Here is a 16,844-nt window from a genome sequence, read left to right on the forward strand (position 1 = left end):
CTCTACATCTCTAGAACATTGTTAGTCTCTACGGCGTGTGCGCAGGAAGACACGAAATGGAGTTGGATCCAGAATATAGGGAAGAGAGACTTGGAAACCTACTTTTCCTCCCCTGTACTACTCTCCCCCCAAGGAGAAGCAGGGTAGAAAGGCTCAAACTTGAAGGAAACATCCATAGAGACAAAGTACTTATGACCAATAGGATCAAAACACTGGTACCCCTTTTGAGAAGAGGGATACCCAAGGAAGACACAAGGACTAGACCGAGGGTCCAACTTACCACAAAAAGGAAACGTCATGAACAAAGGCACAACAACCAAACACCTTCATAGGGATGGAAAACAGAGGGGACTGAGGAAACAACAACTGATGGGGGGACTTGTAGTTCTTGAATGTGTCACCCCTACAAGCATGTTATTGATGACATATGCAGCAGCAAATACAACATCTACCCATAAACGTTACGGCACATTCATATGTAACATCATCCCCTCTACTTCAAGAAGGTGTCTATTCTTTCTTTCAGAAACACCATTTTGTTGTGGTGTTCTTGCACATGAACTCCTGTGAAGGGATCCATGGCAAGCAAAAATTCATTAGGCTCACCATGTAAATATTCTTTCGCGTTATCTGATTGAAATATCTGAATCTCAACATGAAATTGTGTAAACACCATCCTCTGAAAGTCCCTTATAATCTTTGGGACTTCATCTCTAGTACGCATAGGAAATATCCATGTATAACGAGAAAAGTCATCAATCAATGTGATAACGCATTTATATCCACCCTTTGAAGTTATAGTAGTAGGGCCCCAGACATTAGAATGCACAATATGGAAATAGAAATTTGCTCTTCTATTACTTGAATGAAAAGTTGTTCTATGTTGTTTACTCAATTAACACATTTGACACTGAAAATCTGACAGCACACATGACTTAAATAAAAACAGAAACAAACACTTTAATATTTCAAAGGACACATGACCTAGACGATTATGCCACAAAAAAAAAACTTGACTCTTATTGGACTGACCCAACTGACAATGTGACTCTGAAGATGACCCAACTGAAGATGACACCGAGAAACCAGCCTTGTCAAGAGTATAGAGAACATCTATCTACTAAGCTTCCTCTACCAATCGTTCTCCTAGAAATTAGATCCTGAAAAATACATGAACCAGGAAAAAGGGCTACACTACAATTTAAAGAATTTGTGATACTACTAATGGAAAGCAAATTGATAGGAAGTTTAGGTACATGTAACACATTATTAAGGTTGAGGCCATGGGGAAAAGATATTAATCTCTGGCCTGCAATGGATGAGAATGATCCATATGCAAGCCTCACCTTACCTCTTCCACACAACAGGCTATAAGACTGGAAAAGATTTCGCTTATCGGTCATGTGGTTCGAGGCCCTTGAATCAATAATCCAAGGGGAATCAATGGTAGTGGAAACATGGAAGGCAGAGGCCGCATTACTTGATGAAGATGTAAATGAAGTCAGAGTACCAGTAAATGAGTTGTCCATCTGACGTACAGCCCTACCATACAGTTCCAAATGGTTACGGGATGAGTTCATGAAATCCTCCTTTGGGTCAGAACTTGTGGACTGTTCCTATGTGGCACCAGGGTTACTAGTAGAGTAAGAATTTTGAGTTACCATATTTGCTACATTGTACTTCTTCTGACCCTGCACCTTACCTTGCTCTTCCTTTTTCACAGCACACTTCGGTTTTCCAAAGAGCTCCCAGCATGTGTCACGAGTATGTTTTGAACGTTGGCAGTGAGTGCACCATAGCTTGTCCTTGTCACATCAGCTTTCTTGGGATCACTTTTCTTTCCTACATTAGTACCACATGTTGCAGCTAATGCAACGGACACAAAAAAATCAGTCTTCAATCACCATTAGGCCACACAAGCCACACACTAAAAGAGAACAGCACATACCCGTCACAAGGGAGCACACAACCCCTTATACAGCATCGGTTGTCACCAACTAGGGTTTCCTTGGTGTTACGACCAAGGAAGAACCCAGAGAAACCACAGTCTGAGAATTCTAACCAGTCTGATTAAGCTTTTGCACCTCACAGTTCAAGAAATCAAAAAACTGACGAGCCCAGAAGTTCACTCTGATACCATGTTTTCTTCTAGGAAGAAGAAGGAAGAGAAGAGAGATCGGCTGTTTGGGAGCCAAAACCTTCAGCTGGCGGCACCCAGCTTTCTATTTATATTAATGAGATAAAAAATAAAAGAAGAAAATTTGCACGCTTGCCCCTGGCGGCACACCTTAATAAAAAACAGTAAACAACTGACAGTTAACAGCATAAAATCCTATAACAGCAGAAACAACTAACAAATCATTCTAACAACACATATCAACTAGCCAAGCCTAATTCCCATTATCTTGCCGTACAACATGGATTTGTTCCTGGCATATAGGGTACAATTCATACAACATATGCATGGGATAATAAAAATGCATACATATAACATATTGGGGAAAAAAACAGTCCAAACAGTGTGGTCCTAGTAAAATTTAAAGAAAATTGTTGTACAATATATAGGTTAGAAAATGTAGCACATCTTTCCGGACAAAAGAAGAAAAAATGTTGTCATAAAGTGAATAACTGCAATTATATAACCAATCAAATTAAATATGAGAACCATATTTGCAAAAATATTTCCTAGAAGAGTTAGTGGACTATGCTCTGACCAAAATTCTTTATTACTCTAAAAAGGTATCTTCAAACTACTAAATTCCCATTTTAAAAAGTCAGTCATTAATACAAGGAAAATGGGATGATGAACTGTACCAGGAGACAATTTTATCTGTAAAAACTTCCACAAGGCTGAAAGATCCATATGCTGCAAATACTCAATATGGTCAATATAATAATATGCCATCACAAGATGCATAGTTAAACCAAACAGTATCAAAATATCAATAACACTGTAAAGATAATGTTTAGTCAGACCACAGAAACATTTAGCTCAAATAATGAAAACATATAAAAAAGAAAACAATGACAGGAATCTCCTCTGGTTAGCAAAATAATTTATTGGAGAAGATAATGTATTGTACTGAACAAGAGAATAGGATAGATACAGCCAAAATTGAGCCTACACTACAGTGAGAAGCTGTAACTGGGTCAATTACATGAGCTCTCGCTAAAGCAAAAACATCAAAGATCCACTCACACCCATGTCCCTATAGAAAGAAGACACTAGTTGAGACTGCTTCAATAATTCTTGTTTGTGTTGTTCAGCCGAACTGAGAAAAGAGGAATGTTTGTTCTGTAGCTACAGTAGTTCGAACCAGGAGAAAAGAAGAAGATGAAGAGAACAGTCGAACATGATAGAATAAACCCTATCAGTCGACCCTTAATATGGATTAGCCTCTAATTAGTAGTACAAAGACTAAACTGCCCCCACTTAAGTATGGGACAGGAAGTCACTATTAAGACTGTCACATAAGCACATAACTTAAAAGAAATAAAATGACTAATCTACCCTTATTCGGCTAGCTCTAACACTGCCCCTCAAGCTGGAGAATATGTCATATAATCCCAGCTTGTTACATATATAGTTCACTCTCCCTAAGCTTAAGCCTTTTGTAAACAAATCTGCCCATTGATCACCTGAGCCCACATGTTCTGTGCTTATCTCTCCAGTAAGGACCTTCTCCCTCACAAAGTGGCAATCAATCTCTATGTGCTTTGTTCTCTCATGAAAAACAGGGTTGGATGAGATGTGAAGTGCAGCTTGATTGTCACAGTACAATTTCATAGGTCTATCCCTGGAGAACCCGACTTCTTGTAGGAGATTCCTCAGCCATACTAATTCACATGTAGTGTGTGCCATGGCTCTGTATTCGGCTTCGGCACTGCTCCTTGCCACAACCATCTGCTTCTTACTCTTCCATGTCACAAGATTTCCTCCAAGAAATGTGCAGTAACCTGTAGTAAATCTTCTATCAAACACAGAGCCTGCCCAATCTGCATCTGTATACCCAATTACTTCAAGTTTTCCTCCTGGTTGTACAATAACCGACGGCCTGGAGCTCCCTTCAGGTACCTTACAATTCTAAGAACTGCATCCCAGTGAGGTATCCGTGGGTTCTGCATAAATTGGCTTACCACACTGACTGCAAAGGAGATGTCTGGTCTCGTGATAGTCAAATAGTTCAGCTTCTCCACTAGTCGTCTATACCTTCCAAGATCATCAAATATTTCCCCTGTATCACTACTCAACTTAGCATTTGGTTCCATGGGAGTTTCAGTTGGTTTTGCACCTAACAGTCATGTTTCATCCAACAGATCAAGAACATATTTTCTTTAGCACAGGTTTATACATTGTCTTGATCTAGCAACTTCTATACCCTATAAAAACTTCAATGTCCCAAGGTCTTTTGTTTGAAAATGATTTTGCAAAAAGACCTTTAGTTTATCGATCCCCAATTTGTCACTACCAGTTATGACAATATCATCCACATAGACCACTAATAAAATCTTTTCGGCTTCTGAATCATAGTTGAACACCAAGTGGTCAACCTGGCATTGTTTCATTCCAAAATTCTTCACCACTTCACTAAACTTCCCAAACCAAGCACGAGGCGATTGTTTCAACCCATAAATTGCCTTTTTCAGTCTGCACACCTTACCATCCTCCCCCTGAGCAACAAACCCAAGTGGTTGCTCCATATATACCTCCTCCATAAGGTCATCATGAAGGAAGGCATTTTTAATGTCAAGTTGAAACAAGGGCCAATCATACATAACTGCCAGGGAAATTAAGACACGAACAGAGCCAATCTTAGCCACTGGAGAGGTCTCCATATAGTCCACTCCATACAACTGTGAATAACCTTTAGCAACAAATCTGACCTTCAGACGCTCCACACTACCATCTGGCTAGTATTTAACAGTATACACCCATTTACAACCCACAACATGCTTACCAGGTGGAAGAGTAGTGAGCTCCCACGTGTGAGTATACTGAAGGGCAGAGAGTTCCTCCTCCATTGCCTACCGCCACCCAGGTGAGCTAAGAGCCTCTCGAACATTCTTAGGTATAGAAATAGATGACAATAGTGAAACAAACTGGCGATGTGAAGCAGAAAGGCGAGATACTGAAACAAAATTGGAAATGGGATGGAGGGTACAACTACGTTTACCTTTTCGTAAAGCAATGGGAAGATCAAGTTCTGAAGGTTTAGGAACAAGAGCAACAACAGGATCCGCAGACAAGGTAGAAGCTGGAGGAGGAGCCGGTGTCTGTCGATGAATATACACGTGCCGGATCGGTGGTCGTTCAGTAGGGAGTTGCACTGGAGGAGGTGAAGGGTCAACCCCAACTAGAACACCCGAAACGGGATCACTGACTGGAAGAGGAAGAGGAAGAGGAAGCAAAGGTGGAGACACTGATACTTCAGGTCCCGAGAAGAAGGGGACAGACTCAAAAAAGGTGACATCAAGACAGACATAGCACTTTCGAGTAATGGGATTGTAACACTTGTACCCTTTTTGAGTCCGAGAGTAGCCAAGAAAGACACACTTAATAGAGCGTGCATCCAGCTTGTCTATTCAAGGACTCAGATTGTGAACAAAGCACACACAGCCAAAGATACGAGGTGTTAATGGAAAGGGAGACAAAGTGGGGAATAAGATAGAGAAGGGAGACCGACCATGAAGAATGAAGAAGGGCATCCGATTAATAAGGAAACACACAGTAAGTACAGCATCACTCCAAAATCGTTTAGGAACACTCATATGATGAAGAATAGACCGAGCAATTTCAAGGAGATGACGATTCTTTCGTTCAGCCACCCCATTTTGTTGAGGAGTGGATGCACATGAAGTTTGATGACTAATGCCATGTTGTTCTAAATACTGTTGAAAGGAAGTAAGAAAGTATTCACGACCGTTATCTGAACGAAAAACTTTGATTGGAATACCAAATTGTGTACGTATTTCAGCATGAAATTTTTGAAAAATGAAAAATAATTCACTCATTTCTTTCATTATATAAATCCATGTCATCATTGAACAATCATCAATAAAAGTGACAAAATACTTGTAACCATTATAAGACTATTTTAATCGGGCCCCAAACATCTGAATGGACCAAAGCAAAAGGACTCAACATATGACTTTCAACTCTAGGACTGAAGGGAACACGACGATGTTTCCCATACTGACACGACTCACACTGTAAAGACAACAAATGACTCAAAGACGGGACCAGTATCTTGAGTGCCTTGAGAGATGGATGTCCTAGTCGACAATGCCACTGTAGAGGAGTGAGTGAAGTTTGAAGTGCAAATGACGATCCACCACCGTCAAGGTAATACAATCCACCAGCCTCATGCCCCCCACCAATCTTCTTCCTCGTCTTGAGATCCTGAAAAACACAAAAGGAAGGGAAAAATATAATAGAGCAATTAAGTGTCTTGGTTATTTTACTAACAGACATAAGATTGAATGGAAACTTAGGGACATATAAAACAGATGATAAAGAGAAGTTGTGTCAACATTACTAACACCACAGATGGGAGAAGAGGAACCGTTGGCAAGGGTAACAGTTTGAGATGTGGAAGTTTCAGAGAGGGAAGAGAACACACCTGGAGTCCCGGTCATGTGATTAGAGGCTCCAGAGTCAATAATCCAAGGAGAGGGTTTGGATGATAGACAAGCTATACCTGAGTGGGCAAGGGTAGCAGTAGTATGTTGTGAAGTAGTCTAGAGGAACCGCTCATACTCATCACGCGGTACACTCACCATCTCCTTCTCGGAAACAGATGTAGATGTGGAAGGAGTTAGATCTGCCTATTGGTTATCACTGACATCAACCCCACCAGCTACTATATGATTGGCCCATGTAGAAGGAGGGCAATGGAGATCATAACAGAAATTCACCGAATGTTCGTTCCTGCCACAATGGGTACACTTCCTTGTAGAGTTACTTTTTCCTTTACCACGGCCTCCCCCTGAGTCACGACCACCACCACGGCCAAATACAGAACCACCACGACCTCCTCGGGAGGCATGCCCTCCCCCTTTAGTACTACATCCACCTCCTCTGGCTATCACAAATGTTGATCTATTAGACTGTGTGGGATTCTCTGTAGGCCCCAAAGAAATCCTATGAAGTCGTGCAAACACTTCCTCAAGTGTAGGAAGAGTAGAGCCCCCTAATATTTGGGCCCTAACTGGTTCATATTTTGATTTCAACCCCACTAAGAACCTAGTGACATCTGGTTGTTCTCTCTGTTGTTGTTGAACCTTAACATCTGGAATGAGGGGATGATAGACATTGAGTTCATTTCTGAGGTTCTTCATACTGGCATAGTACTCTTCTAGGGTTTTATTCCCTTGTTGCAGATCGAAATACTCCTGATAGAGCTGATATACCCTTGTAGTATTATCATGCCCAGAATAAAGCTTCTTGGCATGTTCCCATATGTCCTTAGTTGTATCTAAGAACATAAAGTTGGCACTTATTTTGGGTTCCATACTATTCCATAACCATGTCATGATTTGGGCATCTTCCTATTCCCAGTCATCAAACCCTGAAGAGTCAGCAGGTGGTTTATCTTCCTTCACATGCTTCACTTTCCTCTTTGCCTTGAGAAACACTTCCACTGACTTGGCCCATGGTACATAGTTCTCACCATTAAGTTTGATGGAGGTCATTTGGACATTTAAAAAATCAGAGGAAATCATGACACTCGATTTCTGGTCACCACTCACATCTCCCATTAAAGCCATTCCAATCTACAAAGTCCGTTATGCCCGTCACACACAAAAAAAAACAGTTCCAACCACTGCACTACAGTTCGTTAGCTACCACACAAGCACACTTGCAATCACCAAGTATTGGCCTTAGCATACATTCGGCCACTTCAACCACCACTGTACTGCTAACATGCAGACCACCACCACTGTCACACCCATGGTGACAGCACTCTACATGAAAAAAAAAAAAAACTTTCTTTCTGGTCACTCGACTGTTGTTCTCTTTCCCTGTCACCAGAAGTCCAACCTCTGAACCCTAGAAGTTGCCGCAGGAATCTGGGTTGTGCCGCAGTCTTCTACCCCAGATTTCTCGCACCAGAAAAAAAACCAAAAAAAAAGAACTGAGAAATATATGTTGAGGAAGATGTAATCGACTGCTGTCAACCTGGCTCTGATACCATGTTTGTGCTGTTCAGCCGAACTGAGAAAAGAGGAATGTTTGTTCTGTAGCTACAGTAGTTCGAACTAGGAGAAAAGAAGAAGAAGAAGAAGAAGAAGAAGATGAAGAGAAGTAGAGAACAGTCGAACATGATAGAATAAACCCTATCAGTCGACCCTTAATATGGATTAGCCTCTAATTAGTGGTACAAAGACTAAACTGCCCCCACTTAAGTATGGGACAGGAAGTCACTATTAAGACTGCCACATAAGCACATAACTTAACAGAAATAAAATGACTAATCTACCCTTATTCGGCTAGCTCTAACAATTCTTATCAACTTATGTTCTTGTACAGCCTTGTTGAAAATCCTGTAATTTCTCTCCATCCATATAGTCCAAAAAATGGCCACTGTTTAACAATCATCACCATTATCATCTAAGACATGTCCCAACTATATGGAGTTGGCTACTTGAATACTGTTTTGCACTTCCGTTCTGTTTGGTGCCATATCCATCATTAAAGTATGGGAACTTAAATCTTTTTTTTAAGAAAAATAAATTTTATTAAAAGAAAAAAGATACAAGGCAGAGGTGACAATCAGGCACTTAAATCATTTATTATTACTTCCACCCAATTCCTTTTCAGTCTGCCTCTAGCTCTTCTAGCCCCTTCAACTTGTAACAGATCACTTTTTCAGTCATGTAACAGGTGCTGGAGATGGTCTTCTATGCATGTGACCAAACTATCTCCATCTACTTTCTCTCATTTTATCACCTATTGGAGCTACTCCTAGGTTCCTTCATATGACTTTGTTTCTTTTTATTTATACATTTCATGACTTCATTTCCAACCCTGTCATTCCTAGTTTTACTATTCATCCATCTGATTATTTGCATTTCTGCCACTCACTTATTGGACATGTTTCTTAACCTCCCAACACTTTCCTCCATACAACATAGCTGGATTTGCAACTGTTTTATGGAAGTTCCCTTTTAGCCAAAGTGGTATTCGCTTATCACATAAGACTCCAGATGCACCCCTCCATATAGTCCACAAAATGGTTGTTGTTGAGCAATGTTATCATATAAAGTTTATACCAATCCACAGTTCATAGAACCTTATACGGGTCCAGCATTCTGTTCAGTGACATCAGCCAATGAAGTAACCATATAATATATAAATCAGGGATAACCCAGACTCCTGACTGAAGAAAAAAAAATGTTCAATCCCGATGAATCCAATTATGTTTGACAGAAACCATGTTATATGTATGCTCTATATAAACACAAGTGTTAGGCAAACTAGAGATCAACAAGGGCAGACAACCCCCTCATGCATGAAGAAGGATCCTATGTAGGTGTGCCAACTGTGCCCCCATGCCACCACCTAAGTTTTCCCTGGTAACAACCTAACACCTTGCACGGTTGCACCCACACAAACACCTGGCAGTGGCATGTATACCACACCCAAAGCCTAGTCAAGGCAGTTCAGCAGGACTAATAGTTTTGTCATCCCCAATTAAATAGTCAACCATCAATGCCTATGCAACAACAGTTAGCTAACACAAGTAGTTGACAAATTAAAATAAAAATGATAAAAGCAGAAATATGTGCTGATAAAGACCATGATGTGAAGGCACTATGATGTAGAAAAGCTGTCTACTCAATAAATTGCAAAATACAATAGCAAGGGCAAAGAGAATGATAGCTAGACATTAAATGGCTAAGACTAGGTTAGAGAAATCCTGCACATAGGCACAATTTGAAGTGTTCATAGAACTAAGACAGCAGGTATTATTATAAACCTTGATGTCCCCTACCTAACAGCATCACCTTAACAATTTACTGAATACAAGAAGCAAGAGAGAATTCGGGAAAGAAAATTACAAATTCTAAAATTAAGTTCCACCCATTTTACTGACCTGCCCAGTATAACAGCCACTTTTGTCGCTCATTCTGATCTTTCGTCTCAATAGCCTTGAATGTAGAGTATACAGGTAAAACAACACCTACAGTACAGCTGCACAAGCAAACAATTAAGAATACTTCATTACATATCTATATTATATCTATTAAAATGAAATAGTGTACGGTCAATGCCTGAGTGTGCGAGAAATGGAATTGCACAGTAACTGCCCTTTATAATTTCCGTTAAAAAGCCCATTATTTATGTTCGTGCCACGAGAAACCGCCCTTCTACAACTGCCATTAAAAACCGCCCTTTACAATATATCTTAATGTAGTGCAGGGTAGTTGTCAAGTCAGACATGATACATACGTCTGACATTGTGCCAGATTGGGTGAGGACAGGACACAGAGAAATGCTGGCAAATCGCCAGCTGGAGGTTAGGGTTCAGTGGGGAAGAGTGAATGTGCCAGTTGGTGATTTGTCGGCATGTGAATGTGACAGGTAGCACATCTGACATTTTTGAAACCACCTGCACTGCGGAGTCACCACGTCGCTGTTTATTTTATACAGGGGATGAGATTCGGGAAGGTCCGCTTTTTCTTTTCTATTTTTTTTCTTTAATGACAGTTCTGTCCTTTCCTTTTCTCGTAATTGCAGCACATGAAGGTCCTTTCCTTTTCTATTTTTTGTTTAACTTTAACAATTTTTTATTAGTTCAGTTTTTTTCTGGTTGGTTTTGTAAATGCATGTTGCCCATGCTCAGCACAGGCTTGCTGCTAGTATTTTGAACATTACAACAAAATGTTAATATATGCATATATTATTTCAGAAAAGGCAAGTAGGGAGCCTATAAGTTTTTGATGCATCATGTTGAAAATAGATCCTTTCTTAGTCCAAATTCAATGAGCCCTTTTTTACAAGTTTCAATCAGCCCAAATTAACATTCATCAATCAGGTTTATGCACAAAATATGACTTTAATCAATGTTGTTGTGCCACTACATGCCAAAAGTGATAAATAAATGAAAAAAAAATATGAAAGCAAAAATACACAATTTGGCCTTTAAGGTAAGTGTAAATCTAGAAGCTCACCAAGCTGTTCGGATAACAACATTAGAACCAAATGGGCAAAGGAGCAACCGCAACCCAACCTGCATTGTATGGAAACCTTGGTCAACGTTGAAAATAAGTTGACAGGAGAAAGCAGATCATAAGTTTGTTTCTACAAAAATAAATAATCAACAAAATAAAGCAGCAACTTTTGAAGAAAATAACTAAGAGTATTTATATTGGAGGTTAAAGATTAAAAGCAGAGTACATGAGGTGATGTACATCAACAAAATAAAGAAACTCTGCAGGCGGGGACCTTTCACTATACAAAGACTCCTTGTGGACACCCAATTTTGCTAACTCATCAGCCACTGAATTGAACTCCCTAGGGATCCGATTAATTTTTACATTCATTAGACCCATAATGTCTATAGCCTCAGCTAAATAATGTGCCAGCCTCCATGGATCACCATCCTTCTCGCCTAAATATTTTACAGTATTTGCAGAATCACCTTCAATGGTTAAGAGAGATATGCCCAGGTTTTTTGCTATTCAGAGCCCAGTTAAAACAGCCATAACCTCAGTCCCTATAGAATCAGCAATGCCAATTGGACCACTGTATACCCAGCAAATGCTACCATCTCTCCTCCAGATTACCCCTCCTATCCCAGCCGCACCTGGATTTCTGGCTGCACTTCCATCAAAGTTTAATCTCATCTCCACCTCCTCCCTTGTAGAAGGATCTTAAGTGAGATTCCATTGAGATTCCATGGGAAAGAACAAAGAAGCTCAACCACATTTCTATGCAAATCACTCACTGAGATTCCATTGGATTCCACGGAATTTATCGCCAATTGTTGCACAAGTATGAAATATGAGATATCAATGTTCAAATCTACTAAAGATCTGGTCTTGTTCTCAAAAATGTGCTGTATTTCTTTCTTCCCAAACACCACACATCACTGCATGATGGTAGTACTCCAGTAAATTTTCCCTTTCCTACCAAGACCTATTTCATGCCACTGCCAAATAAATTCCAAAATGTGTTCAGGAGAAGCCCAACCGTATCCAACCAGATTAAGGAAATAGTGCCAAATTCTCCACATCTCCGAACAATGGAGGAGATGCTTTGTGGACTCACCCTCGTGGAGACAAAATACAAACATGTGGGGAGATATGCAATCTGCCACTATTTTTCTTCTGAATCAAGTCACAAGTTTTTATTTTCCCCAAACAAGCCTCCCAGACAGATGAAGGTAGTGCAAATTTGAATAGATTCACACATTCACTTATAATATCAGACCCAAATCCTTAAACCTGCTTACATTTGCAATGATGACACATGACAATGTCATGTTATCTATACACTCCTTTATGTATTAAAGATCATAATAATAAGTTAGAAATATGTTTGTTGTACTTCCTAGGTAAGCTATCACCAAAACCCTGTTGGAGAGCCTAGTCACCTTTGAAAACCAATGGTAATATACTAGTATTAGAAACTCCATGTGGTAGAAGTTAGTAGAATCCTTAGCTGCATGCAGGACTGCCAAATTAAAGCCTAAGAGAACCCAGAAAATTAAGTAGTGAAGTGGCTTCTTTTAAATAGATATCAAAATTTTCTTTTTCCAAAGATCTCACATGACTGCAAGCAAAGGGTTTAAAGCAGCTGAACTTAGTCCAACTTGGCTTGGGCTCATGAACTAATAGTTGAGCTCAGGATTGACATTTGCTCATTTTTGCCATACCAAGACTATGCTCAGCCAGGCTCATTTATTTAAGTCAATATTTTGAAATTAGGCCCATTTGAAGCCCCAATATAGAGACAATGGTGTAGGCTTACATTTTTTTTTAAATGTAAACATAAGAGATGTGGGGTGGGTGATATTGTCATATATACATAACTCATTGACCTTGAAAGTATACCTCTATTTGCATATTCATAGACCTCAAAATAAGCCTGTTGTCCCCAATAATTTAACTCCAGTTATTACTTACATCTTGAAATTTGGATCCAACAAAATCCTGCTGAATACCAGCCCATCTAATGATATGCCTTTCAACCCGCCACATCACAGCTTCTATAATGCCTTACATCAAAATCCTGTCAAAAAACACCTACTCCTTTCAAGCCATATGTTCCAGCATAAGGTAAAAGCCTAGGACCAAAGATATGCACCCCTTTTGCTGAGTCTTTTAGAAGACCAATGGCCATTAGATGATGGAGGTCTTTAGGCAGAATCCACTGCATTCCAAATAATTGTAAAAAATGAGACCAGACTCTGTAGGAAAAAAGGCAATGGATCAATAGGTGTCCTACCAATTCTTCTTCCCATTCACATAGGCAAGAAAGATTGTCTAGCACTTTTCTCTCATCATGAAACAATATAATGGAATAGAATGGATATAATGGCAACTGTAAAATCTTTGGCTGACAAGCAAGAGAAGATGGTTTGAGTCTGAGAACAGCCACTTTATGCAAAACATGGCAAAGGCCAGGTCTGTATCCAGCCCAATCCTCTCAAGACCTCAGATATCCAGGGCCAACATTGGGTAATGACTTTAATATGATATAGTACATAGTGTAGTATCTAAAAGTTGGGGTGAGCACCAAAAATTTCGGTTTTGGTTATTTCAGTATTTGAATATTTCAGTTCCGGTTTTAGAATTAGAAATTCAGTTAACCAAAATAACCGTTAACCAAATTTTGCTATATAATATATAATATATAATATAATGAAATTTGATTTCATAATATATAAACACACACACAGACATATATATATATATATGTATATATAATGTTATAACATATATATAATATAGTATATGTTATTGAAATTTGGTTTTAACCAAAAAACGGACCGAAAATTTCGGTTTTGGTTATTTTGGTTTTTCTATAATTCAGTTTCGCTTCGGTTTTAATTTTTTTTAATCCAGTTTTTAAATTTTCGGTTAATTTGATTCAGTTTTTAACCAAATGCTCACCCCTATCTAAAAGGGTTGAGCTTAAACAGAGCTGAGCTCAGCCAATCTCCTCAAATTGATTTACCCAAATGAGATCAAATTAATACTTGGTTCATGGGAGACAAGCTTATAAATAAACTCAACTAGCTTGGAACATTTAGAGCCCCACATGCACCAAGCCCCTCCAAAAGATATTTCCACAAATACATACTCTTCAAGGACTCAACAGACCAACCAGATCTGTCACACCAGGACAAGGATCCCATTCCAAGCCCTGGATTGTAAAATATAATTACAAAATTACCTACCTAAGGAAAGGTGAGACAATACATAATTAATTGAATCCTTTAACAATAGGACACAAGCATAAGGGAGTCATTGGCTTAAATACAAATTTTAAGTGATTCCATGTAATGGGCGTTAAAAACCTCATATATTCAACTTCCAATTCAATCTTGATAATTTCTGATTTCATGGCTAATGATGGACTCCTAAAAGCAAAATGGATTCCAATACCCAAAAAGAAATTCAAGCAGCCAAATATTCAACATGAAACAAGACAGTCGAATAGAAGATGCAAATTTTCTTAATAAAATAATATATGAATGAGGTGAACCATAAAAAACAGCTAGAAGAGAAGCATTAAGCAGAAAGTAAACTAACAACATCAAAGAGAAATTAGGAAACAAGAGAATACAGATTTATGGACTAGGGGCTTTTAGAGATCCCTACTTGAGAGGAGTTAGAAGCCTGAGTTCTAGGGCCCCATGTCCATAAGAAAGTATTAGCAATATAAGAAACCTAAACAGCCTCAAGCCTTATCACCTACATCCTAGTGTCCTGGTCTAGAGAGTCTCAATACTACATATGGATTATCAATGATATTAACCAGGAAGTATATCAGAAAAAACACAAGGTCATTGCTTTTAAACATATTATAGAACTTTCTATATTGATTAGAATTGGAGTCTAAGACTCCCTTGATAGTAGTTTTTCTTTTAATCTTAATGTAGGTCCCAACTGCTTCTCTATATTGAAAGAAAAGCGGCTTTTTAATTATATATCGGCTCAAGAAACAACTTCAGCCAACTTTTTTATCATATGAATAAATATTTGTTTTTATAATGCCACACCAACTTTTTCATCTTATCTGTAAAGATCATTTCACCTCTGTAGCATCATACATCAGTTCCGTTTGTATTCATGTAAAACATATTTTCAACCTTTCTGGTTGTGTATCTTGATATGCATAAAACTCACTAACAATATTAAAGATAATAATGAAACAGTGTTTTAAAAGCCTACGCACATTTTAGTGCACAAGCCCTTGCCATCCATTATTCTCACTGCACGTATGGGATTTACCTTCTTCCTTTCCCCTGGATCAGATCTCATCCCAAATAGATGTGAGCATAATGCAAGCTTTGCAAAAATAAATATGCCCCGTGGGGTTAATAACAAGTTATTCCTAATTTTCCCTTTCTCCTACAATTACAATCCAAAATATTCAGCATAAGACTTTCTCATGCCATTAGCCTCCCAATCTACTAACCTCTATGACGACAGATATTAAGCTTTCACCAAAAGCTCATTGGAGCAATACTACCTCTGAAATAGACTTATTGGGGAGTTGGAGCAAACCAACTTTTTTCATTTGAGGAAACTATAAACACGCTTCCTAGAAGAGCGGTGTAACCTACATGCTACATCCACATAGACCAGGAAAACACAAAAGGCGCATAGAGTCGTGGGTGCGTCCGTACGAGCAAAATAAACATCATTTTATGTGAAAGTGAAAGTAATCATTTGATTTCGCCAGTATAACCAGAAGCATATCTCAGATTCAGGGCCAAGCCATTAACGTAGTCATAATTACCAAATAAATCATCAAAAAAGCAAATGGAAAAAGAAAACGGCTGATAAAATATTAAAACTTCACGATTAGACCATCGATAATTCGTGAAAATTATATGATAAACCTAGTTGAGTTGCAATGCAAAAGGTGAAAAAGAGAAAAACAAGGATATTCGAATTCAGCCCCTATCCAAAAAATATGTGAAAATGAGGCAGAAAGAGGAATGAATTCGAAAATTTAAAAAAATAAAATAAAATTCTGACCTCACTTGGGATGATGGATCCGAGAAGAGCCATTTCGATAATGTGCAGATAAAAATTCGGGAAATCCCGATCGATCCTTCAAATGACTAGCAAAAACAATTGCTTTTGCAGCCGCCTCCTTCTCTTTGTCGACGTTGTATCTCCGCTTCCTCTTTCTCCGTGCTTTTCGTCTTTCCCGGGAGAAAGAGGGTACACCATATGGAATGGAATGGAATGGAATGGAACGAGAGCGTCGAGAATCGAGAGGGAAAGCGAGGCTTCTAATTTATCAAGAACACCAGCGGGGCCCCGTGCGATACACGGTTACTTTTCTATTAACAAATATAGACTTTCCCGTTACACCAGAGGGAAAGTAATTCCTTCAAGAATTATATTAACAAATAAAAAATTGAAGGAATCACTCAATCAACAAGTAATTATTGTATTTTTGGAATTCTGTCAATTTTTTATTAGTTAATATAATTATTTTTCTATCAAGTATTCATTAATTAACACGGTTACTTAGTTGTTATTTTTATATTATTTATCTTCTAATCAACGCAATTAAGGAGTGTTTTCAACCTGCCTTTGACCACACCAATCGAATTGTCACCGGATCAAGATTCCAAGTCCGGTTCAGTCAAAAC

General features: G+C 38.8%; 1 protein-coding gene across 2 annotated transcripts in view; it reads right to left on the reverse strand.

Moving 5' to 3' along the window:
* LOC104588178 (HVA22-like protein k) overlaps positions 1-16,454 on the reverse strand; it is a 44,825-nt gene extending 28,371 nt beyond the window's left edge. The window contains exons 1-5 of one of the 2 annotated variants that reach the window (XM_010246016.3): positions 16,219-16,452; positions 13,132-13,415; positions 11,176-11,234; positions 10,098-10,195; positions 2,815-2,866 (exon numbers count right to left, since the gene is read on the reverse strand). In XM_010246016.3, the coding sequence (XP_010244318.2) occupies positions 2,815-2,866; positions 10,098-10,195; positions 11,176-11,234; positions 13,132-13,206 (284 nt within the window). In that variant the 5' untranslated portion in view covers positions 13,207-13,415; positions 16,219-16,452. Of the gene's footprint in view, positions 1-2,814; positions 2,867-10,097; positions 10,196-11,175; positions 11,235-13,131; positions 13,416-16,218 lie in introns of both variants that reach the window. The other variant, XM_010246017.3, reaches the window with a different exon arrangement.
* Positions 16,455-16,844: the final 390 nt, after the last annotated feature.

This window comes from Nelumbo nucifera, chromosome 1 (assembly GCF_055504915.1).
Source record: "Nelumbo nucifera cultivar China Antique chromosome 1, China Antique-T2T, whole genome shotgun sequence".
Lineage (NCBI taxonomy): Eukaryota > Viridiplantae > Streptophyta > Magnoliopsida > Proteales > Nelumbonaceae > Nelumbo > Nelumbo nucifera.